Raw genomic sequence first — 24,040 nt, 5'->3', positions numbered from 1 at the left:
GATATCATAAAAATAAATCTCCATGCAGTATAAAATGGGAGCAAGTAAAAATGTTGAAAATAGAACCTAATAAATTTGAAAGCAAAGTTCGAGTATAGATTGAAATTTAGTGTAGTAAATGCGGTCCTAAAAACGTAGGTATGAATTTAGACGATGGTCAATATGTAAAAACGCAGTTCTGGACGCCATATTTGTTATACTTAACATTACGTTACATTAAGAAAGTCCATTTAAATCAAAATTTAAAAAAGCCTATAAAAAGTTAAGTTATGTTTGTTTGTATTTAAATATAAGTAATAGCTTTTAATTAAAGCTGAAGATACTAGCATCGTAAATTGAGAGAAGTCATATTCATTGATGTTCACATATATATATGTATATATATATATATATATATATATATATATATATATATATATATATTATATATATATATATATATATAAATTAGTAACAACACTTATCTAATTTTTTATTTCTTCTACACTGTGTTTCAAGCACAGTGTAGAAGAAATCAAAAATTAGATTAGTACTGCGTTTCAAACACAGTGTAGAAGAAACCAAAAATTAGATAAGTGTTTTTACTAATTTATTATTACTCTGTTCTTTTAGAACATTGAGCACTCTGTTTGTAGAATACACTAACATAATTTATTTATATATATATATATATATATATATATATATATATATATATATATATATATATATATATATATATATATATATATATGTATATTATACAATATATGTACATTTTTAGAATAGGGTTTCGTTTTTCCATCAAAATACCGTGCAGGGTAGGATAAAGATGTACGTTGTGTACAAGGTTGAGTTTTTGATTAATATTGTTTATCGCTGAGATCAGTGTTATTTTTAGCGCAAAAGAAAAAGCTTATACATTTATGGGAGAGGTGATCTGAATTGTCTGTAAATTTTTTGATCTATTAGTTAAGTAGATAGATAGAGCTTCTTAATGTTCAATGGCTAACTCTTTTATCACTTTTGCTTCGCTCTCCAAGAAACCTCTTCCCCTATTGTTTAAAGAGACTCCCAAAACCAAAATAACAATTTTACTGGTCATTAGATTTTTTTGAAGATACTCTTATTCTATAAATGTATCATAATTTCGACCACATTATTTTAATTTTTTTTTCGCTTTTGGAATAAAAAAAACTGAAGTAATCTTTATTACATTTATTTAAGTTATCTTTGTTTATTTCTTCATTTTTTTATATTTCGTCAAGTAAATCCTTCCATAATCGTAATACCCACTCCTAATTTACGTATATTTGGGATAAAATCTAATCTTTTCATTGTTATTGTTTTTAAGAATCGTCAATAAAATAAATCATTAATAGATCAGAAATATTTTTTTTTATTACTTTACACTATTTAATATTTTATGATATAATTTCTTTAACAATTATCTTATTAGGTTTCCTGCAATTTGATTTTATCAATATTTAACCAAATTAAGTTTTATATTACAAGAAATACTGAAGTCGTTGAGTAAAGCTACTGATGTTGTTGAGTGAATTTATTTCAAACATTGTGGATGTTGTAGACATGTTTACTAATCGAATAATAAATCATATTTCAAAATTAACAATAAATATTTTTAAAATTTTTAAATAGTATATAATAGCAAAGTTAAACTTCTTAAAACCATATTTGATATATTTAAACAAGTTTAAAAAAACCTCAAACTAAAGCTCCCCGTCATTTTCATTTACTTTGATATTACTAAATACAATGATGTAAAAAATACTGATAAAAAGACTTTAAACTACTGTTAAATAATGTTAAAAATGATGAAAAACATGTTTGTTTTTAATATTTTTTGTATTTCTTTAATAACTTGTAATACCGCAGGAAACCCCAGCAATTCGTTTATGTTCTATAGGAAAAAATGTTAAATAAGAGGTAAAATTACATATTTTTTTTGGAACTCGGCAAAACATTTTATTAGCTAATATTTAAACCAAAAAAATATATGAATTCTCTACTTTATTTTAAAAAATGTTTTAAATTTAAAAAAAAAAAATTAGAAAAAAAATTTCTTTCTTCTTTTTAATATATTTGAAAAAAAAAGAGTTAAAAGATTATATATATTTATATTCATACGTTAAAAATGAAACACTATCCTAAAAATATACAAAATTTCTGCACAATGTATTATCCAGAGATAAAGAATATTATAAAGAAACAGATCTAAAAAAAATCCAATAATTACCTTAGAGACGTTTTCAGAATTTTGAATTTTGCAGGAAGAACGGTGATCTTTATAATCACCTATAAAATTGATCTTCTAATGTTTGATAATAGAGTACTTAACGCACTTACAAACACTTTTTTTCTGAAATTTATGAAAAAAAGGAAGAGCTTTATGCTTATTATTTGGTTTGTCGTAATACTTACCATCATTAAATGTTATTCGTTTGTCATTATTTTATGTCATTGACAATAAAACTAGAATTTTTTTAACTTTGTAATAACCTGCATTTTTGACGAATCAAAATTTAATTAAAGTTTATACATAGTTTTTAAGTTATTTTTTTCTTTTTTACTATTGCGTAAGATCTGTTTTTTCATATTCCTCATTATCACTTTGACTTTTAATTGGTCTTCCTGATTTTTGGGATTGGGTGTGCCAATAAACATTTGATTTGAAGCAACCTTTGGTCAAAGAATAGTTTGCTACAAACGACTTATCTTTGTCCAAGTTTTACCATAAAGTTTGTACAAACATGATTCCAAATTTATCAAGGTTTTACATATTAAGAATTATCGAGAAAAACCATCACCAGACAAAGCTTTTGAATTAATGTAATGTAAATAATAAAAAATATATATAATATATAGTTTTTTTTCATATGTATGATTTGGATTAAAAACCTTTTAAAACTATTTTTATGCAAATATAATGTTTTAAAACATTTTTATGAAAATATAAAGTAGATTAACGTATGAAAATATTGTGTTTTGGCTTGAAGATTCTAAAACTTTTACTAAAATTATTTAGTTAAAGTTTTAGAATCTTATAAAGTTTAAGTCAAAACTTAAAGCGCGCTTAAACGCAAAGGTGCGTGTTGTCCGCTTTAACGCGGGGCTTACAACCCGCACCTTTGCGTTTAAGCGCAATTTTAAATTTGTTGATAAAAAATATTTTTATCAACAAATTTAAAATTTTTGACCAAAAAAATTTTTTATTTCAACATATGACATGTTTATTTACGATGGGTGTCAAATTTTAAGTTTTTGCTTTTTTTTGATCATCCTTAGCCACTGAGTGGCGTCTCGCGAGTGGGTGCCGCAATATTTTGGAGTTAATAGAATATAAATCATTCTTGTTTGGCGCTTAAAAAAACAAAGTGTTTATTACCAAGTAAAAAAAAAAAAAAGTAAATAGACAGTTGCCTAATTGTTCTGGCAGTAGTTTTAGCTCTGACATTAACAAAAACTTTGAGTGCAAAAAGAAATAATTACCATTCTTTATTACTTTTTGGAAGAAACCAGAGTGATAAAGAAAAGTAATTATTTTTTAGATGAAGTTTTCATGGGTAGGTGCACCATTTTTTGGTATTTGTGAAAACTAACTTCCGTAAATGGGTTCACACTCCAAATATCTATATATTTATACGTATTTTAGATAAAAATGCTTTGAAACAGATTGCAATGATTGGGGGCTTTTCGCTCTAAAATTTGAAAGCAACAAATTAATAATTTTTTTAATGCTTATCTCTTAGTTCTTCAAAATTTATGTATAAAGTTTGTTACTCTTTCTGATTTTTGCTAGAATTTCTGAATGTTATCATTGTTTAATATATGAAATTTATTAACAAATTTAAATTTAGTTGAAAATCGCAACAACAAAAAATTTATAATCTAGTTGTTCTCACGTTTAGGATAGAGAAAGGCATTTGTTTATTTGTTTCCAGGCTCCATTCATCGCAATTTTTTGCATAAATATATAAATGTTAGGAGTTTGTTTCATGTCTGGAAGTTAGCTATGTCAAACACTAAAAAACAAGCATCTGCCCCTATAATGTTTTTTAACTGTTAAACATAAAATAAATTTGGATTTATATGGTTTTTATTTGTAAAAATTCTTAATTATCTAACAAATAAAAAAAAAATGCACCGCATTAAACCTTTTTAATGGCGTATTTTCTGTTTCAAAAAATCTTTTCTAGAACTGATTCTAACTCACATATATCGTCTATTATATAATCGGGTTGAATACAATCATTATCGTACTCTTTATCTCGAACCCAAATGGTAGCTTTTAAACCAGCGTTAAACCCTCCAAAAATGTCTGCTTTTTTATTGTTACCAACCATGATGCATTGTTTAGTTTCTAAACCTAGTTTTAGGCAAGCAAGCTGAAACAACCTTGGATCAGGTTTGCTGATTTTGTGTTCTCCGCTTATAATAATATCATCAACATATTTATTTGCTTCGCTCTTTTCTAACTTTTTTCTTTGCCATTGCGAATTTCCGTTAGTTAAAATAATGGTTTTGAAACTATTTTGTAGATTTTTTAACATGTTCTTTACTTCCTTTTTTATTTCAATAAACTTAAGGAAAGATTCTTTGTAGAAACAGTAAAAAGTATCAATTTCTACATTTGTAGCTTTATGATCGATTAGGACTTTTTGCCATATTTGTTTTCTCCATAAATCCTCGTCGCTTTCGTAAACCAATGCCTTTTCAGATTTATTGACTAAGGCGAAAAACTCATTAACAATAAGATTGGCAGTTGCTGGTAAAATGTTGTATTTTTCAACAAGATGGTCTTTAGCACTATTTAAAGAAAATTTACTTGCCGCATTAGTTTGAACTAGAGTTCCGTCAAAATCAAGAATGATGCCACGACTTCTGTTTGTAAAACGATTCATCCTACATTTGATTTTTTTAAATACTTCAGTAAACAACTAGTTCAATAGATTTAAAGATTTTAAAACTTCTATGTTGTCCTATAAATGAAATTCAAAAAGTTAACAACGGAAACAAATAAATTCACAAAAATAAATTATTTAGTAAACGCGCACGAAAAAAAAAAGGTTTGATTCTCTATTTGATTTTTAGCGTCAATTGCTATTAATTATGTTATATATTATTAAGCAGACCATACTTTATACTTATGTTGCGATAAGAAAAAATTAGTATGCCCAATATAAATAAAATGAAAGAAATAAAATAATATAATGATATTGCTGAGAACAACTAAAATAATGTTTTGTTATGTTGTTATGTAACTGTTTTATTTTTGTCGTTGTTTTCCTTTTTGTTCAATGTTTTTTTAAAACGTGTGTTTATTTTGCAAAAATAAGCATGTGTTTGTCTAAAAGTTCAAAAACTGAACCGAATGAAATAAAATACAAAAAGTCAGTTGGTTAACAAAGAAAAAATTATATATAAAGTTGTCATATTGTCGATACCTTTTTTTAAAAAAATAACATTTTGTTTTGTTATAAAAGCTTATAAAAGTGCAAATGACTTGCTAACCATGTTAGTGAGTGCATTGCATCTCAACAAAAAAATGGTTTTGTGTACGTTTTGTAATTACTGCTTATCATTTGACTAATGCTTTTGCTATTTCAATTTTATTTCAAAAATACGAAAGTGCAGAAAACAAAACTACGTTAATTCTTTCAATATTTAGTTATAGTAAAATTTAATAGTATTTGAAAAAGAAAGTAATATAATATACTTATTTTCTGACTCAAATTTTTACAAAAACTTACGAAACAATTTCATTAGTTCATTAGTTGATAACTTTATAATTTTTTTAATTTACATGATGGCAAAATATCATAAAAGCTCAAGATGTATGATGTATGATGTATGATGTATGATGTAAGATGATGTATGATGGTGTATGATGATGTATAAAAACATATGATGTTTTATGATGTTGTATGATGATGTAGGATGTTTTATGATGTTGTATGATGATGTAGGATGTTTTATGATGTTTTATGATGTTGTATGATAATATATGATGTTGTATGATGTTGTATGATGTTGTATGATGTTGTATGATGTTGTATGATGTTGTATGATGTTGTATGATGATGCATAATGGCGTATGATAGAGTATGATGATTTATTATGATTTATTATGATGTATGAAGTTTTATGATGCTGTGTGATGATTTATGTTTTATGACAATTTATGATGATGTATAATAAGATTTGATAATTTATGATGATGTATGATGATGTATGATAGTACATGATGATGTATCAAGAGCAGTTACTTCAATCAAATTTTAAAAAAAGTTAAAAAAATTATCTTACAAATCCTTTCATCTAGGAGATAACAAACACATTTTACCATTTGCATTTGCCAAATTTTATCCTACCACTTATAAATGAATATATAGATAGACTGATGCCTTAGGCTTTTTAAAGTTTTTAAATATATCCCGTACATATTACAGCTTGTCGTTGGCTACAATTACTAGCTGCAATTGGTAGCTAGTCATTGTAGCCTGTGACTAGCTACATATTGTTTTTTATGTAGTAGCTAGCTACCATGCTACATTATGTAGTTAACAATATATTGTAATAGTATTGATAGCTACAAAGCTGCAATTTTTAGATTACGACATGTCGAAATTAATTGCATTGTTATAAGTTCAATATTATAATAAATAGTTAGCTGCAATACTAAAAATCATTTTTAAAGACGTAAAAGATAAAATGAAATAGTTACGTGAGAAAAAATAGCAAATATATATCAATCACTACAGATAGTACTATGTAATTAACTACGACATATTTAAAGCGTAAACATATTTAAATACGACATACGACATATGTAATACTACGACATAACGACATGTTTAAAGCTAATCAATAGCTACATATCATAGCTCTTTAGCGATGTTTTATGATATGTCTTATGATTTATCAAATATATAACTATCAGTAGTTACATATCGTAGCTTTGTCACTAGCTACTACATAACGACATGTTTATAGCTACTAAGTGACTATAGCCACCTGTCGCTATAACTATAACTATAGTACAATAATGTACATCTATATTTACACAGCGCGGGGTTTTAGTTACGATTTAAAACTATATATTGATAGCTACACATCTTTGTTCTGTAGCTTACTAAAACATAAGTATAAATTTCTAGGGAGTTGATGTTGTAAGCTAAATAGCTGTTTATACATACCTCAACTTTTTAACTAGCGATACTTTTAGTATTATATTATTGTAACTAACTATCACACAACGAAAAGTCTGTATTTGACATCTATTCAATAGCTACTTATTGTAGCTATCAATTTGATTGTTTTAGATAAAACTTCTAAAATAATAAAAAAAGATATAGCCACAAGCAAAAATTAGAATAAATTTGACTGGTATAAGTAGAAATCTAGCATTTCATATAAAAACGTTGTCGTTAGCTAGTTACTAGTGTATTTATCTAGCAACCTTTGTGTCCAAATTGCTGTCTTTATCGCTATGTATATCGCTAGCTAGATTTTCCATTGGGATGTTGGACATATGGTGGTATAAAATTTTTATTTTTTAGATGACATGAAACCTTAACTTTTAATAATGTTGGCTGATAGGATTTAAGGTTTGCAATAATCTCAAGCTTCAAACTCACAAAAATCTGAACGAATTTTAAGCTTAAAAAAATTTACTAAAAAATCATTCAATATCTTGGAGAAAGATGTAAGAAAAAAATTTCATAACACATTTTTCTTAACTTATTCGATGATAAATCGTAAAATTTTTTATCAGATATTGAAGAATGCAATTTCGTAGAGTTTTAGATGGTTACAGTTATTTCTGGTTATGTGATTAAAAAGTTTAACAAAAAGATAAAATATTGCAAAGATTCTATTTGCTGAATCTGTTGAGGTGGGATATAGTTTTTTTGTTTGTTTTTTTAAAAAAAACGTTCTTGTAAAGATTTTACCAGCCATTGCTCTTACACATTTGTTTCAAAAGTATTTGCCTCATTAGATACTGCTATTTTAATAATAAGAAGCTCAACTACTTGTGAACTGAATATACTACGAAAAATATACTTAAATGATTATATTACTTTATTATCATGTGCTAAATATAGTGTAAAATATGTGAATCATATTGTTTATATGGTGGTAATTCATATTATTACAAGTATTATAAATTTAAAAGAATGATATAAAAAAATTTTAATACAGACAAAGAACGATGCAAAGGATTTTAATTGTGGATAAAGAACGATATAAAAACTTTAAATGCCGATAAATATTTTGTCAAAAATAAAAAAATACGGGTTTCTTGCCTCACTCAAACAGGTTTTGAAAATACGTCATACATATTATCAATGTCTGAATATAAAAACATGTCTGATTATTATTTTAACCCCTAAATATCTTATAGTTATTATATATATATATATATATATATATATATATATATATATATATATATATATATATATATATATATATATATATATATATATATATATATATATATATATATATATATATATATATATATTTTATGATCCTCATAATAATTATTTACAATGTTTTTATTTAAGCCTTTCCGTAGCCGGTAGAAAACAAAAGCCTTATCATTTAGTCCCAGATTATGTTCATTAGTGACATTTTGTTTTTGAAAAATACGTGCGTGTGTTATATTCTTGATAAAAAAATTTCTTGATAAAAAAAAGTAGAGTATTTATGGCGTTTAAGTTTTAATGTTTTTTCATCAGGCAATGAAAAGTTTCTGCTTTGTCAGGCAATTTTATACACAAGCTTGTGTTACTAAATATCTCAGTAAAATAGAAGTTTTAATCGCAGTAAGTATTATAACATCATAAGATCAGAGCAATAATAAATTTAATTTTTTAATTTTCTGTTATTTTAAGAACATTGTTTTGTAGAATTTATCTAAAATTAAGCGCACTATGTTTCGTAGTATTCATTTAAAATTATTCATATACATATTAGGTTTCTCCTTACTAAAATTTGTTAAGCATTTTTAAGTGTATTTTAATATTTCGTGTAAAAATGAAGACTAATAAATTTCACTTACTCATTAAAAAACATCCTAAAAAAAAGCTATACTATTTCTTTAACTATATATATATATATATATATATATATATATATATATATATATATATATATATATATATATATATATATATATATATATATATATATATATATATATATATATATAATTAGATATAAGTACAAAAAGTTCCTTACAACTGTTTAAAAACCATTCAAACTTCGCTCGTTATGAATGTTACATATTGATTATTACATTTAATCATGTCTTTGATTATTGTATTAACTTTTATTATTAAACTGTCTTTGATTTAAAGATTGTTTCATTAAGAGCAACATTTTATTAAGCGTCATGTTTCATTTTTATGACAAACAGTTACAAGATAAATACGAATGTTTTAATATTAGAATAACATTTTGTTGAATTATCATGCTCATTTATAAAAGAAAAATTTTTAAACATTTGAATGCAAAAGTAACACCACTTTATCTTGTGTTATGCTTTGCTTGTTTGAGAAATAATTTTTATTCAACAAATTTTTTATATTGAAAAGTTTTTTCTATAGTTCATGGAGGTTACGCATTTTAGTCGTTACGTATTTTAGTATAATCCTCACAAAATGTTCATGGAGGTTACGCATTTTAGTCGTTACGTATTTTAGTATAATCCTCACAAAATGGCACAATTAAAAAAAAATTAATTAAATGAATTTACTTTTATGGATTCACAAACGTAACTTGAAAACAACTTGGTTGTTAACTCATTTTCTTTCTATGTGGGACAAATGATTTTTTTAATTACAAAAAAGGACAATTTTTTTCAGAATTTAAGCCTTTTTTACTATACTATATTGTTCACATTTACTATTATATATTTGATATATCAATAGATTACTATCATTTCTTACAAACTTATTTGTTAAAATTTTATTGTTTTACACAAAAACACTCAAGTATTCATTGAATTATTGAACTTTATTTGAAAGTTAATGATTGTGTAGGAAAAAAAAAAAGGTTGGGGTGGGGCAGGGTGAGGTAGGGTAGGGTAGAGTAGAACGCTATTTCTAAAACTAGCTATTAATCATAAATATTTTTTCTGTTTAAAAACTATTTAAAAACTGTTTAAAAACTGTTTAAAAACTGTTTAAAAACTGTTTAAAAACTGTTTAAAAACTGTTTAAAAACTGTTTAAAAACTGTTTAAAAACTGTTTAAAAACTGTTTAAAAACTGTTTAAAAACTGTTTAAAAACTGTTTAAAAACTGTTTAAAAACTGTTTAAAAACTGTTTAAAAACTGTTTAAAAACTGTTTAAAAACTGTTTAAAAACTGTTTAAAAACTGTTTAAAAACTGTTTAAAAACTGTTTAAAAACTGTTTAAAAACTGTTTAAAAACTGTTTAAAAACTGTTTAAAAACTGTTTAAAAACTGTTTAAAAACTGTTTAAAAACTGTTTAAAAACTGTTTAAAAACTGTTTAAAAACTGTTTAAAAACTGTTTAAAAACTGTTTAAAAACTGTTTAAAAACTGTTTAAAAACTGTTTAAAAACTGTTTAAAAACTGTTTAAAAACTGTTTAAAAACTGTTTAAAAACTGTTTAAAAACTGTTTAAAAACTGTTTAAAAACTGTTTAAAAACTGTTTAAAAACTGTTTAAAAACTGTTTAAAAACTGTTTAAAAACTGTTTAAAAACTGTTTAAAAACTGTTTAAAAACTGTTTAAAAACTGTTTAAAAACTGTTTAAAAACTGTTTAAAAACTGTTTAAAAACTGTTTAAAAACTGTTTAAAAACTGTTTAAAAACTGTTTAAAAACTGTTTAAAAACTGTTTAAAAACTGTTTAAAAACTGTTTAAAAACTGTTTAAAAACTGTTTAAAAACTGTTTAAAAACTGTTTAAAAACTGTTTAAAAACTGTTTAAAAACTGTTTAAAAACTGTTTAAAAACTGTTTAAAAACTGTTTAAAAACTGTTATACTATATAACAATTTTCTTTATGTAATTTTTTGCGCTTAAGAGTTTATATAATCATTTTACGTGTACAATTTTTATTTTTTGTAACTCATTGTATGGATTTACAAAGTCAATCTTTAAAAACGGTTTATACGTATAAGAACCGAAAGTATGTGAATAAACTTCCATTAAGTTTTATGAATCTGAAAAAGCAGCCCAATTTAATTTGCTACATTATGTAATAATGATTAAGATGATGTAAGTATGATGTAAATAATAAGAAAGAACTTGCTACATTATGTAATACTGATGAAACAAATTTTAACTAAATATAATTTTTAAAACTTTACTTTAAGGCAATGTTTTCACGTTTTAAGTTTATGTATACAAAAAATAAAAAGTCTTACACATTTAGTGTTTGACAAACGAGCGCGCTCGCTCACATAAAATTTGTTTTGAAAATTACATTTATCGTGCTAATTACAATTTAAACTAATATATTTATAAAAGCCAATATAAAAAATAATTTCAAAGAAATGACGCAACACTAAAATGACGTAAAACTAAAATGAAGTTAGCATAGGTTAAAGTGACAATTTTTGTAAGCGCAATTATTTCCATACCAATTCTTGATATACTTTTTGAACGTCTCAGGACTTTCAAAAAGCATATCAAGAATTTCACCTCGCCTTGATAACAAGACTACGGTCGTAGTCTTGTTATCTAGGTTAGGTGATTATAAATGAAGTACTGCATGTATACTTATATTATGAGTCTTATTGGTAAAATTAGTTTTTTGTTAAAATAAGTTTACAGGGAAGATTATTTGTGTGGAAAAAGTTCTTGATAACTTCTGGACTCAGACAAATAACAGATTTAAAAACTTTTATCATAGAGTTTATATAATTACTTTATGATATTTTGTGTACAATTGTAACTCAATGTATGGATTTACAAAGTCAATCAATAAGTCTATAACATATTAGAAACGTATAAATCCTCGGAAAATCTTCAGTTTAGGAAACTCAAAAAATAATCAAAAATTAACAATTCATCTAGTGACAAATCAAATCTCTTGTGGACTATAAACATGGCTTTTTATAAATTCTAGTTACGAGGTTGTCATCATTTTTTAAACAAAACACCAAAATTAGAAATGAGAAAAGTAAGATATGATAAACAACAGAATAGGTTTATGTCAGTGCAAAAATCGTTTTATATTTGAATGTACAAACATTACCTTTACTGCGTATATATGTATACTAGTAAAATCAATCAATCGATTAATCAATCAATTCATATATTCTGAAATAGTTGTTACATTCACGGAAGTTTACAAATAGTACATGTACTAATCTTAAGTAAAAACCTTGCAAATAAAAGCTAATAAATATATTGTTAATGCTAATAGAAATAATAATCGTCCACAGCAATAACAAAACGAACATTTAAAGTTGAATGAGTAAAAATACTACTAATAATAATAATAAAAGTGATAGAAGTAACAATAATAACAATACAATGATAAAAGTAAAATGATAATAATAAAAATAAAATGACAAAAATAAAAATAATTACAATAATCATAAAAAATATAGGTATGTATACAATAATTGTATTCATACATAATATACACACATATGTGTAGATTCATATATACTATACACAAATATATGAATATACACACACGTACATATACATACACACACATACATAAACACATACAAACATACACATATACAAACATAAATACATATACACACGTTTAATAATATTATATATGTGTATTATACATGTATATATTATATACATATACACATATATACGCATACGCACACACACACACACACACACACACACACACACACACACACACACACACACACACACACACACACACACAAACACACACACACACATATATATATATATACATACATACACAAACACACACATGTATATATACACTTATACACACATACACACATATAACTATATACAAACATACACATACACATCCATGCATACATACACCCATATATACATATGCACTCACACTTATTCACATGCGCTTATCACAAACACTTATACACAGATACACATTTCTTTGGATTTATTAACTGTATTTGATTAGGAATGAATGGAATAGATTACTCTTAAAAACATAAATTGAATGGAGAGCTTTTAGGTCATAGGGGAGGTTATTCCAAGATTTAATACTTTGGTTTTTTTATGAACTTATATCCATAAGTAACAGAACGATGGTTTTTGTGTTGGTGATTCCAGACAAACTGGCAATTCAAGAATTGAACAAGGTCACATAGTTTAAGGATCTTAGAAGTAAGATAAAGCACATTAGGATTGAATTTGTAATTCTGAAAATGTATTATTTTTAAAGCTTTTTTTTGATGAGATATTCTTAAAACTGCTTGCTGTTGAGATTGTCCCCATATTTGACAAGTATATCGTATATGTGAGCCAAAAATGACATGATATAAATTTAATAGTGTTTCCAGATTGACATAATGGCGAAGTTTAGCTAGCATTCCATTTGATCTGCTCAATTTTATGGCTAAGTCTTTAATATGGGATACAAACGATAGGTTGGAATCAATTATAATTCCAAGATATTTAATTGAGTTTACAGGAATGATTTTCTGGCCGCCTAATTTAAAGTTTAAATTTTTGTTGATTTTTGTTTTATGACCAGTTCAGTTTTGCTACTGTTGAGAGAAAGTTTGTTTGAGCGAAGCCACTAAAATAAATTGGCAAGATCATGATTAATGTATTTGTTAATTTTTTTTTAAAGATTTGTTCATAATGAGCAAGTTAGTATCATCAGCAAAGTGGTAAGGACTTGCAAACTTAATTGAGTTATTAAGGTCATTAATATGAAGAAGAAAAAGTAGCGGCCCTAATACTCAGCCTTGAGGGACACCTTTGAAACATTTTATTTGAGTAGACTTTGAGTCATTGACAGAGACAAACTGAGATCTGCTGTGAAGATATGAAGTAAACCATTTAAGAGGTATTCTTCTGATTCCATAATATTCTAATTTTTTGAGTAAGATAGAATAGTCTACTGTATCAAAAGCTTTTTGTAGATCTACAAAGACACCACATGCAAAGTTTTTATCATCCTGAGCTTTTCTAATTGACTCAACAATTTTAATAAGTGAGTGGGTTGTGGAATGATTAGCACGAAACCCATACTGGTGTTTGTAAAGACATTTAAATTTATTCAAAAATGCATAGAGCCTCTTATGTATGGCTTTTTCAAAGAGTTTTCTTAGGTTTGAAAGAAGAGAGATAGGTCGGTAGTTAGACATATCCATTGTAAAACCTTTTTTAAATATTGGAATGACTTTAGCAACTTTGAAAGCATCTGGGAATAAACCGTTTTGAAATGAGTTATTTATAATAATACTGAGAGGTTTAGAAATTATGTCTGGAATAAGTTTAAGAAGGAATGTAGGAAGGCTATTAGGACCAAAGGTTTTTCCAGTTCTAAGGGTGGTTTTAATAAGATTAGAGATTTCATTGTGACCAATAAAGTACTTATTAGACTCTGTGATTAATAAAGTACGTATTAGAATTTGGAGAGTTGATATAGTCAGTGAATTTGGATGTTAAAAGTATGATTTTGTTTTAAAGTTTGTTTTGGATAGCAACAAAAAAGTTGTTTAATATATTCGATACAGTAGTTTGATCTGTGATAATATTCTCTTTCAATTTAAGTTTGAGAGTTGAACTATTTTAGGAAGGTTTTATATTAATGATTTCTTTTATCCCTTTCCAAGTATTGTTAATAGTGTTTAAGTTTTTACTAAAATAGGTTGTGTAATAGGATTTGTTACTAATTTTTAGTGGATTGCTGATTGTGTTTCTATAAAATTTAAATTTAGAAAACAGTTTATTTTTAGTACTAATATCTTTACATTTTGTGCGATTTTTATATAGTCTGTTTTTAATGGAAATAGATTTAAGTATGTCATTGGTGATCTATGGTTTTGATTTAAGTTTAATTTGCTGCTTAGTTAGTTTTTTTGTATGGAACATGCTGATCTATTATGTTTTCAAATGTCTTTAAAAAAAACTGATAGATTGATTTACATCATCATCTTTTTTAATATAGAGATCCCAGTTAATGTTGGAAACATCATTAATAAATATACTTTTGTTAAATTTCTTGAAGCATCGCCTGTAAGATATAATTTTTTTAGGGTGGTTAGTTTTTCTAGGAATACAGATAAATTGAGCCATATGATCAGATATTAAAATAGTAAGATTACCATAGATTTGGTCAGGTGAATTGAAGTTTATAAAGATGTTATCAATAAGTGTTTGTAATTTAGCTGTTATGCGTGTTAGTAGAATTATAACAGGATGTAATGAAAAAGAAACAAGCGAGTCAAGGTAACTAGGTATAGGATTTGATTCATTATATTTTAGTATATTTTCAATATTTAACTTATCTAATAGTGGAGTTAAATAATTATTAGTGAAATCGTCTTGATTCATAGATAGATGTCGATATATGCAAATAACTATTATATTTTTTAAGTGGGGCTAAAAAAGCCCGCGCAATTGCGGGTAGAATTAGTTGATGCTTTAAATTAAAATTAAATAATTTTTGTTCTTTCTAGGACATAATTACTTCATAGTCCGCTATATAGCTACTATGCAACCCGCTACATAGCTTTAAAATAACCCGATATACAAGTATTACATAGCCCACAATACAATATGCTTTAACATAACCTGGTATATAGCTACTACATAATCTGTTATATAGTTATTAATTAACACGCTCTTAGCTACTACATAGCCAGCTACATAGTTACTACATGGCCTGTGTCCAAAAACATAGCTACTACATATATATGTAGCCCGCTGTTATTTTATTTTTTTTAGGATATAACTACAACATAGCCATCCATATATCTTTTAAATAGCCCAATATATAGGTACTACATAGCCCGCGGGGTACTCACTACATAGCTTTATACAAAGTACTACAACATAACCTGATATATAGCTACTACATAACCCACTCATAACAACTACATAGCTACTACCTACTTATAAAATATAATAATACAATGTGTGTTAAACAAATTTGAATAAAATATAGTACGCTAATTTTAGTGATGTATTAGTAAAAGCTGTAAAACAATATTAAAAAAAAAAGTTATTAAAATAAATAATAATAACTTTAATTAACTAAATTACCTGATTTTCGCGATATTAAATTAAAAGTTTAACATGTTCATTTGACGTCAAAAGACGTCAAATGGCGTTTAAATTTTTTTTTTTTTTTTTAATTTTTTCTTTGCTAAGATCACTTTAACAAAGATTATAAACAAAGTTTATTTATGTAACAGATTTTCATATATATATATATATATATATATATATATATATATATATATATATATATATATATATATATATATATATATATATATATATATATATATATATATATATATACATATATATAACAACAACAACAACAACAACAACAACAACAAGATATTTATTTTCCTTTTTAAATCATACAATAATATTATAACAATAATAAATATAACAATAATAATAATAGTAATAAAAAATTCGTAACGCTATTGATTGTAGTAAGTAAAAATAATAATAAAAGTATATATATGTATATAAAAATAAAAGTAACATAAAATACGATAATAATGAGTAAATTAATTATAAGTATTTAATAGTTATAGCTAAATGATTGATAAGGATGGTGTCACTCAAACAGAATTCTGATCAAAGGAGTGACACCAGTTTTTTAATATAATGTGATTAATTATAAGCATACACACATAGAACATACATAAACAAAGCAAACATTTAAAAATAATACTTTGATGATAATAATAAAAATAAACAAACAAGAAGTTAATGATAATAGTTGTAGTAAGCATAATTTTAAAAATAAGAGTAGGGGAGACCGGGGCTAGTTGGTCGCAGGGGTAAGTTGACGAACGTTTATCTTCACAGCCTTTCATCAGAAAATGACAAAAATTACACACAAACTTCCTTATTGACCATTTCATCATTCACTGTAGTATTGTCAGGATTCGCACATGCGCATGGGAGATATTGAAATTTATGCGTTTTTTGGACAAAAACGTAACTTTTAGAACATCGCTTCCTTTTTTCTTTACTAAGAAAATAGTTAGTCGTATAAAAAAAAATATTATTGTAAAAGTTCCAGTCACAATTGGTTTACTATATCCAGTCAGACTTTTTTTTCAAAGTTGCCGTTTTTCAGGATCAATAGACTGTTTATTGAAAAAAAAGCTTTTGGGGTAAGTTGGCAAAATTTTCACGGGGTAAGTTGGCTCATAGCATTTACTATAGAAAAAAATATACATTTTTATAAAATTATTATTTTTTTTAATTTTTAACAATATTGAAAAAATTTATTATTACAAAAAAAAAAAAAAAAATTTTTCTGTTTTTTTTTTTCACAGATAAAAAGTGGGCTACTGTTTTGGTGTTATACGGACTAATATTTGGTACCAGCTAAATGTAATATTAAATTTTGGGATAAAATTGTTGCGAAAATTAGTATAAAAAAATTTCTATTAATTTTGCACTTAATAGTGCATTAATAATCATTTTTATAGTTTGCGCAAACTTACCCCGTGGTGGGGTAAGTTGGCGCAAACTATTTTTTTTTAAGGACCTGGAAATGTCCCAAGAATTTTTTTTTGTAAATGAATGCAAATTTTATAAGTTACTTAAATTCATACTCTTTAAGAATACGTTTTAATATTTTCAAAAAAATGTACTGCTAGGGCTATAGAGCTCATAGAGTAAAAACCGAGCCAACTAGCCCCGGTCTCCCCTATATTTTAAATATTTAATGAAACTCATGTCAATAAGTTAGAATAAAATTGTTTTCAGAATTATTTTAAGTTGATTTTGTTTTAAATTAAAAAAAGATGATAAAGGTGTTTGAAGTTGGAGTTTTTTGAACTCATTCACTATGCATACAAGACTCTTGTTCCATTCACAAAAGCACTGATAGACAACAGAATGTTTACCATACTTCTGAGTTTTAAATGATGATACGCTAAGTTTTCCATTATATATGTTTCTAGTTGAGTATGCATGTATTATTCTACTTTCTGTAAAAAGTTTGTTATAGAAGAGGGTAAATTTATATTAAGAGAGAAGAAGGTAAATTATAAGGAAATTATTAGTCAAAAACAAAAAGAAGATTAGCAAATTTTACAAGCGCTGGAAAGGTTGGAATTTTTAGTTTTTTGAAAGATTCTGGCTTAAAATGTTGAAGCTTGTAATTCTTATGGATTGACGTTAAAAGGACATCAATTTTTTAATGTGATAGTTGTCATTTTGACCCCATATTTGACAACAGTAACTAAGATGCAATAAAAATAATGCACAGTAAATATTCTTTAGTGTGAATTTATCGACATAATGACGAATATATTATACATATATATATATATATATATATATATATATATATATATAATATATATATATATATATATATATTCATATATATATATATATATATATATATATATATATATATGTATATATATGTATATATATATATATATATATATATGTGTGTAGGTGTGTGTGTGTGTGTGTGTGTGTGTGTGTGTGTGTGTGTGTGTGTGTGTGTATGTATATATATATATGTATATATATAAAAATATATATATATAAATATATATATATATATATATATATATATATATATATGTTTAAAAAACTATAATCAAGTGGTCACTGAAAAGCTCGCGAAAAAATGTTTATAAATCTAAAGAACGATTAATTAAAAAGTTTAAAATACTTCAAAATGAAATCAATAACAACAAAAGTAATAAGAAATCAACGAAATACACTAAAAACGCGATTTTAAATCTTTGTGATACCAAGATACCTGGAAATCAAATTGATCTTCTGAGTCTTGGTCCGCACTTTAACCTTCCTTGAGATCTATACCTTACATGGACATTATTACAACAACTGAATCGTCTGCCTTAAAACTCAAATATAATAAAAAAACCGAAAAAGCGCTTAAGGAAAAATGTACTGAGAGAACTTAAAATAAGCAAAAAAATTAATCATAATCTAACAAGAGATCAAAGAAAAGCATATAAAGAAATTAATCAAGAAAAGAAAAATGATATTTATCCATTTGATAAAGGAATAGGATTCGTGAGAATAGAACACGATAAAGCAATCGAAAAAATTAGAGAAAAGATCGACCCAATAAAAATTATTAGTATTGATCCCACTCTCAGTTATCCAACTAAAATGAAGTCTTTTCTTTCAAAGGAAAGATGCTATAACCAATATCTAAATCAAACCTCATTATAATCACGATCTCAAAACTTTAAAAGCAATATTCAACGGATACATACATAAAACATATTCAATATGCAGCGAAAACCATTTAAAAGATGAGATAAATCTTTTAATTCAAGTGTTTATTGAGAATGGATACAATGAAAAATGTTTAAAGATATTTCTTATCAAGGTCGAAAAAAACGTTTAGCAAATAAAAATGAAATCCTATCAAACTCTAATAACTTCCTACAATCTCTTTACCATGGATACCAATAATATCTGCCAGGCTTAGAAGAATATTCAGAAAAGCTGGTTACAGAACTGTTTTTAAATCAAATGCTAACCTAAAAACGCTATTAACGTCTAAAAATAAGCCCAAATTACAACGTAACAGCCAACCAGGAACCTATTTGATTAAGTGTAAATGCTTAAAAAGTGTATATACACATATATATATATATATATATACATATATATATATATATATATATATATATATATATATATATATATATATATATATATATATATATATACAAATATATATATATATATATGTATATACTGTATATTAGGGTGATAACTTATTTTAAATCTTGTATGGCCATGGCCACACAATGAGTTTTAAACCAAAAATAAAAGAATCTTAATTACGATAAAAACAAAATTAAAAAACTTCCCCCATAAAGCAAAAAAAAAGTTTTTAATGATTTTAGGCCATTTCAATTAAGGTCATGTTCTAATATGTTCTAGATGCTTAAAAAACTAGAACCAGTATAACTTTTAAATTTTGTTACAAAAAATTAGTTTTGGATTGTTTTTTTCAGTTTTTTCATAAAACATAATTTCTTCCACTGCTTTTACTGCACGTTCTGCACAAATATTGGATCTTTTAATGTTTATAACAGTTTCTTGATTACACCAGTGTCTTAAAAAAGACTTTTTCACTTTTGCATACTGATTAACTACAGCTAATAAAACTTCATAGTTTTTTCTATTATAGTTGTGATTGGAAATCAGATATTCATCCATTTATCAGTAATAAAATTGCATGCTGGTTGCAGTTGCTGCCGATGTTCTGGCAATAAAATAAATGCCAGTAATGCTATAATTTCTCTTGAATTCCATCTAGCATTTTTAATAATTAGAAGAGCCTTAAAATTGTTTTTTAAAACTACAACTTGCATTTTTTTCTGTTTAATCTTCTTGCCATCAAAATGTAGTGCCCATAAAGACTTTTTTTTAATTTTTTTTAAATTCTTCTTTGGTTCTATCAGATTTTTTCATAACTGCTTTGTAAATACCTGTTTTTGTTTGGTTGCAATATCAATACTTTATTCTGACTATTGATGACATACTTTTTTGCTCTGGTCTGTATTTAGCTTTACATTTTTTACTAAAGAAACAGCTGAAGCAGTTGAAACTTTTCTTTTTCTTTTAGATCTACTGAAATTGTTAGTAGATGGGCCAAAATTATTGTCAGTCTCTCTTTCACTGTTACTAGAGTCAGAGTCAGTGATTTCTATTTGATGCATGGTTTTGCTAACAACAGTTACTTTATTTTTGATAACTTTAAATAGATAAGTAGGAACAATTTTTGAAGTAACATATTTTACTTTTCCATTACTTTCAACTTGCACTTTGTAAAAAATTTTTAAAAAGATTTAAATTATAAGTTATTCTTTATAATTTAACACATTACATTATAAAAAGATTTAAATTATAAGTTCTTTATAATTTAACACATTACATTATAAAAAGATTTAAATTATAAGTTACTCTTTATAATTTAACACATTACATTATAAAAAGATTTAAATTATAAGTTCTTTATAATTTAACACATTAAATTATAAAAAAATGTACTTACACATTAAAAAATAACTTTAGCAAGTTTTTATATAACGAAAGAAAAACTGAAAAATACTGAATTAAGTGATTTGAAAATTAAACTAGTTAGTTTTAAAAGTGGTCTCTGTGGGACATTTTTAAACATGGGGGACATTTTTAAAACCAATCATTAAGTTATATATAGTTTCACAGTCTCTAAAAAAAGTTTTACCACTTAATGTTAAGGCCATTTAAAAAATTGAAAAATTTGAATAAGTCACCCTACTGTATATGTATATTCAGTATATGTATATACAGTATATGTATATACTGTATATGTGATATGCCAGTGAGTTCATTAAAAGACCGATAAAGTTCCGTTTTTGGATTTTCAGTTCTGGGAAGCCATAACAGGGCCATTGCCGAGCCTTTATACCATTGCTTGAGCTGGGTAGCCGTAAAAAAATCATTTATGGTCCAATAAAGATTTGCAAAAGCAGAACAACAAGCATTGGGCCGATATTGGCCCATCAGTGGTAAAATCAAATTATTATTGATTTAAACTTGAGCTGTAAACGCAAATGCGCTAATTTTCGCATCCATCTTGAAAGTCGTTTTTTTCACTTTTTTACAAATATATCTAAGAACTTTATTGTTTAAAAAAATACTTTTAGGTGAGAGCCTATTGTATTTTTTTATAATCTGTTTTGCGTACATAATAGTTTCTAGATAAATTTTAAAAGTTAATATTTTATTAACGGGCTTCAATATTCAAGCTGAGGTCTAACTAATAATGTAAATATTAATCTTATATTTCTATCGTCTAAATATTTAAAGAAGTGTTTGATTCGCCCTAATTTCAAACTTTCAAAGTCGCTTTTTTTTTATATAATTTAATTTTTAAAACGCTTCCATTAAAAATTATAAAGCCTTTACAATTCTTATTCCTAACTCTCTGTTACTATGATAATAACTCCAATTCATAGATACGATGCCTTTTCTTATTTCATTACTTTATATGAAGAAACTTTAAAGAAAATAATTTTAATTACTAGATTTAATAGTATTGATGTTTCGTTTTTAGAGTTTGTTTGTGATGAATAATCTGTCACAACATAAATGTAGCATTTATTAATGAAGCTATGGCAATAAACAAAAATTTGTTTACTGCCATAGCTAAAAAAGGAAAAGTCTTTTCCCCTTATTTTATAAGTTTTTAAGTTTTATAAAATAAATAAAATAGTTTTTGCGTATAAAAAATATTTAGAGGCATTTTAATTACATGTGTAATAAATGTCAAATAAAAGTTAACACACAAAAATAAAACTGCGCACTAGTTAATATATCAGCTATTAGTTTTATTTAAGTAGTAAAATTCTAAATTTGTACAATTGCCTTTAAAATTCTAAATTTGCAAAATTGCCCAATTTATCCAATTTGATGAGCTTTTTCAAGATATCTGTCTAAATTTGCACAATTGCCTTATTTATTCAAATTTTTTGAACTTTTTTCTTAATGTAGTTCATAAGTCTCACAACATTTTTAGCGCTCCCTAACACCTTATACCTACCAGGCACAGGTAGTAATTTAAATCCTTCTTTTTATTCTTTGTACCCTTGCCGACAAGTTTGTGTTGCAGTTAGATAAGCAGATCATCATCGGGATATAGCCAATAATGAAGAACATTATATTTAAATATTTTAAATATTATATGTTATATGTTCAATCTTAAATATTTTAATGGTAAAATGATGTGCATCTTTTTTGAAATGTTTAAGATGCATTAAATTGTAATCATATTGTTGCAACATTAAAAATTGTAACTGCAAGCAAAAACTTGACTGCCCTATGAATGGCGAATGCTTATCAAAAAATACTATTTACAAATGCATTGTTTCCTCGCAAAACAACCCTGATAAACATTATACTGGCTTAACCGAGGGCAAATTGAAAAAACGTTATGCCAATCACAAACAATCTTTTAAACATAAAAAATACTCAAACGACTATGCTGTCTAAATATATGTGGCAACTAAAAGAAAAAAATATTAATTTTAAATTAAACTGGTCTATCCTAAAAACTGCGCCTGCCTAACATAGTATACATTTCCAAAAATGTATACTATGTTTACAAGAAAAATTTAAAATTATTACTCATTTAGATCAAGAAAATTTACTGAATAAAAAATCAGAATTAATTTCTAAATGCAGACATGAAAATAATTTCCTTTTAAAAAATTATAAAAACAAATGACCAGTCCAAATTTATCCTAATTCTAAAGAATTCTTTTCATGATTTTTTAATTATCTAATGTAGTTGATGCAACTTCCTGGTTGCAAAATACTACAGTTGTTGCATAATTAATTATAACAATTCCCAACTTCTTGTGAAATAATTTTTCTATAATTTGAAAACTTTTTTATGTTTAGACATTCTTCCTGATGAACCTACTGATGGTGAAACACAGTGTAGAAGAAATCAAAAATTAGATAAGTGTTTTTACTAATTTATATAAGTATATATATATACATAAATATATATATATATATATATATAAATATATATATATATATATATATATATATATATATATATATATATATATATATATATATATATATATATATATATACATATATATATTTATATATATATATGTATAATATTGCGCCCCAAAGTTTAGATCAATATCTTACTAATACCAAGTAGTTTCATCTATTGGTGTAGAAATTTGAGAGGGTGGGTAGCTGAAGCGGAAAATAAAGGGGTTAAGTCACCCAGAATCAAAAAAATTTGAATGGAAAAAACAGAAAATTTTTGAAAGTTGGAGGGGCTCTCGCCCCCTCCGCCCCCTTTT

General features: G+C 25.4%; 2 protein-coding genes across 3 annotated transcripts; both read right to left on the bottom strand.

Moving 5' to 3' along the window:
* Positions 1 to 4,148: 4,148 nt before the first annotated feature.
* On the bottom strand, positions 4,149 to 16,285 carry LOC100205578 (N-acylneuraminate-9-phosphatase). Of its 2 annotated transcripts, none has more exons than XM_065792795.1 (2): positions 16,230 to 16,285; positions 4,149 to 4,979 (listed from the first exon to the last, which is right to left on the bottom strand). In XM_065792795.1, the coding sequence occupies exon 2, from the start codon at positions 4,899 to 4,901 to the stop codon at positions 4,179 to 4,181; it is 723 nt and encodes a 240-aa protein (XP_065648867.1). In that variant the 5' UTR covers positions 4,902 to 4,979; positions 16,230 to 16,285; the 3' UTR covers positions 4,149 to 4,178. The 2 variants fall into 2 exon arrangements, with proteins under 2 accessions (XP_065648867.1, XP_065648866.1); XM_065792794.1 differs by lacking the exon at positions 16,230 to 16,285 and adding an exon at positions 9,247 to 9,379.
* On the bottom strand, positions 13,211 to 15,518 carry LOC136078586 (uncharacterized). The gene is made up of 3 exons (XM_065794366.1): positions 15,095 to 15,518; positions 13,936 to 14,565; positions 13,211 to 13,662 (listed from the first exon to the last, which is right to left on the bottom strand). Exons 1-3 carry the CDS (start codon positions 15,516 to 15,518, stop codon positions 13,211 to 13,213), a joined length of 1,506 nt encoding a protein of 501 aa, XP_065650438.1.
* Positions 16,286 to 24,040: the final 7,755 nt, after the last annotated feature.

Source organism: Hydra vulgaris, chromosome 03 (genome assembly GCF_038396675.1).
Source record: "Hydra vulgaris chromosome 03, alternate assembly HydraT2T_AEP".
NCBI lineage: Eukaryota > Metazoa > Cnidaria > Hydrozoa > Anthoathecata > Hydridae > Hydra > Hydra vulgaris.
The sequence above is the reverse complement of the archived record's forward strand: the minus strand, read 5'-3'. Positions and strand labels throughout refer to the sequence as shown.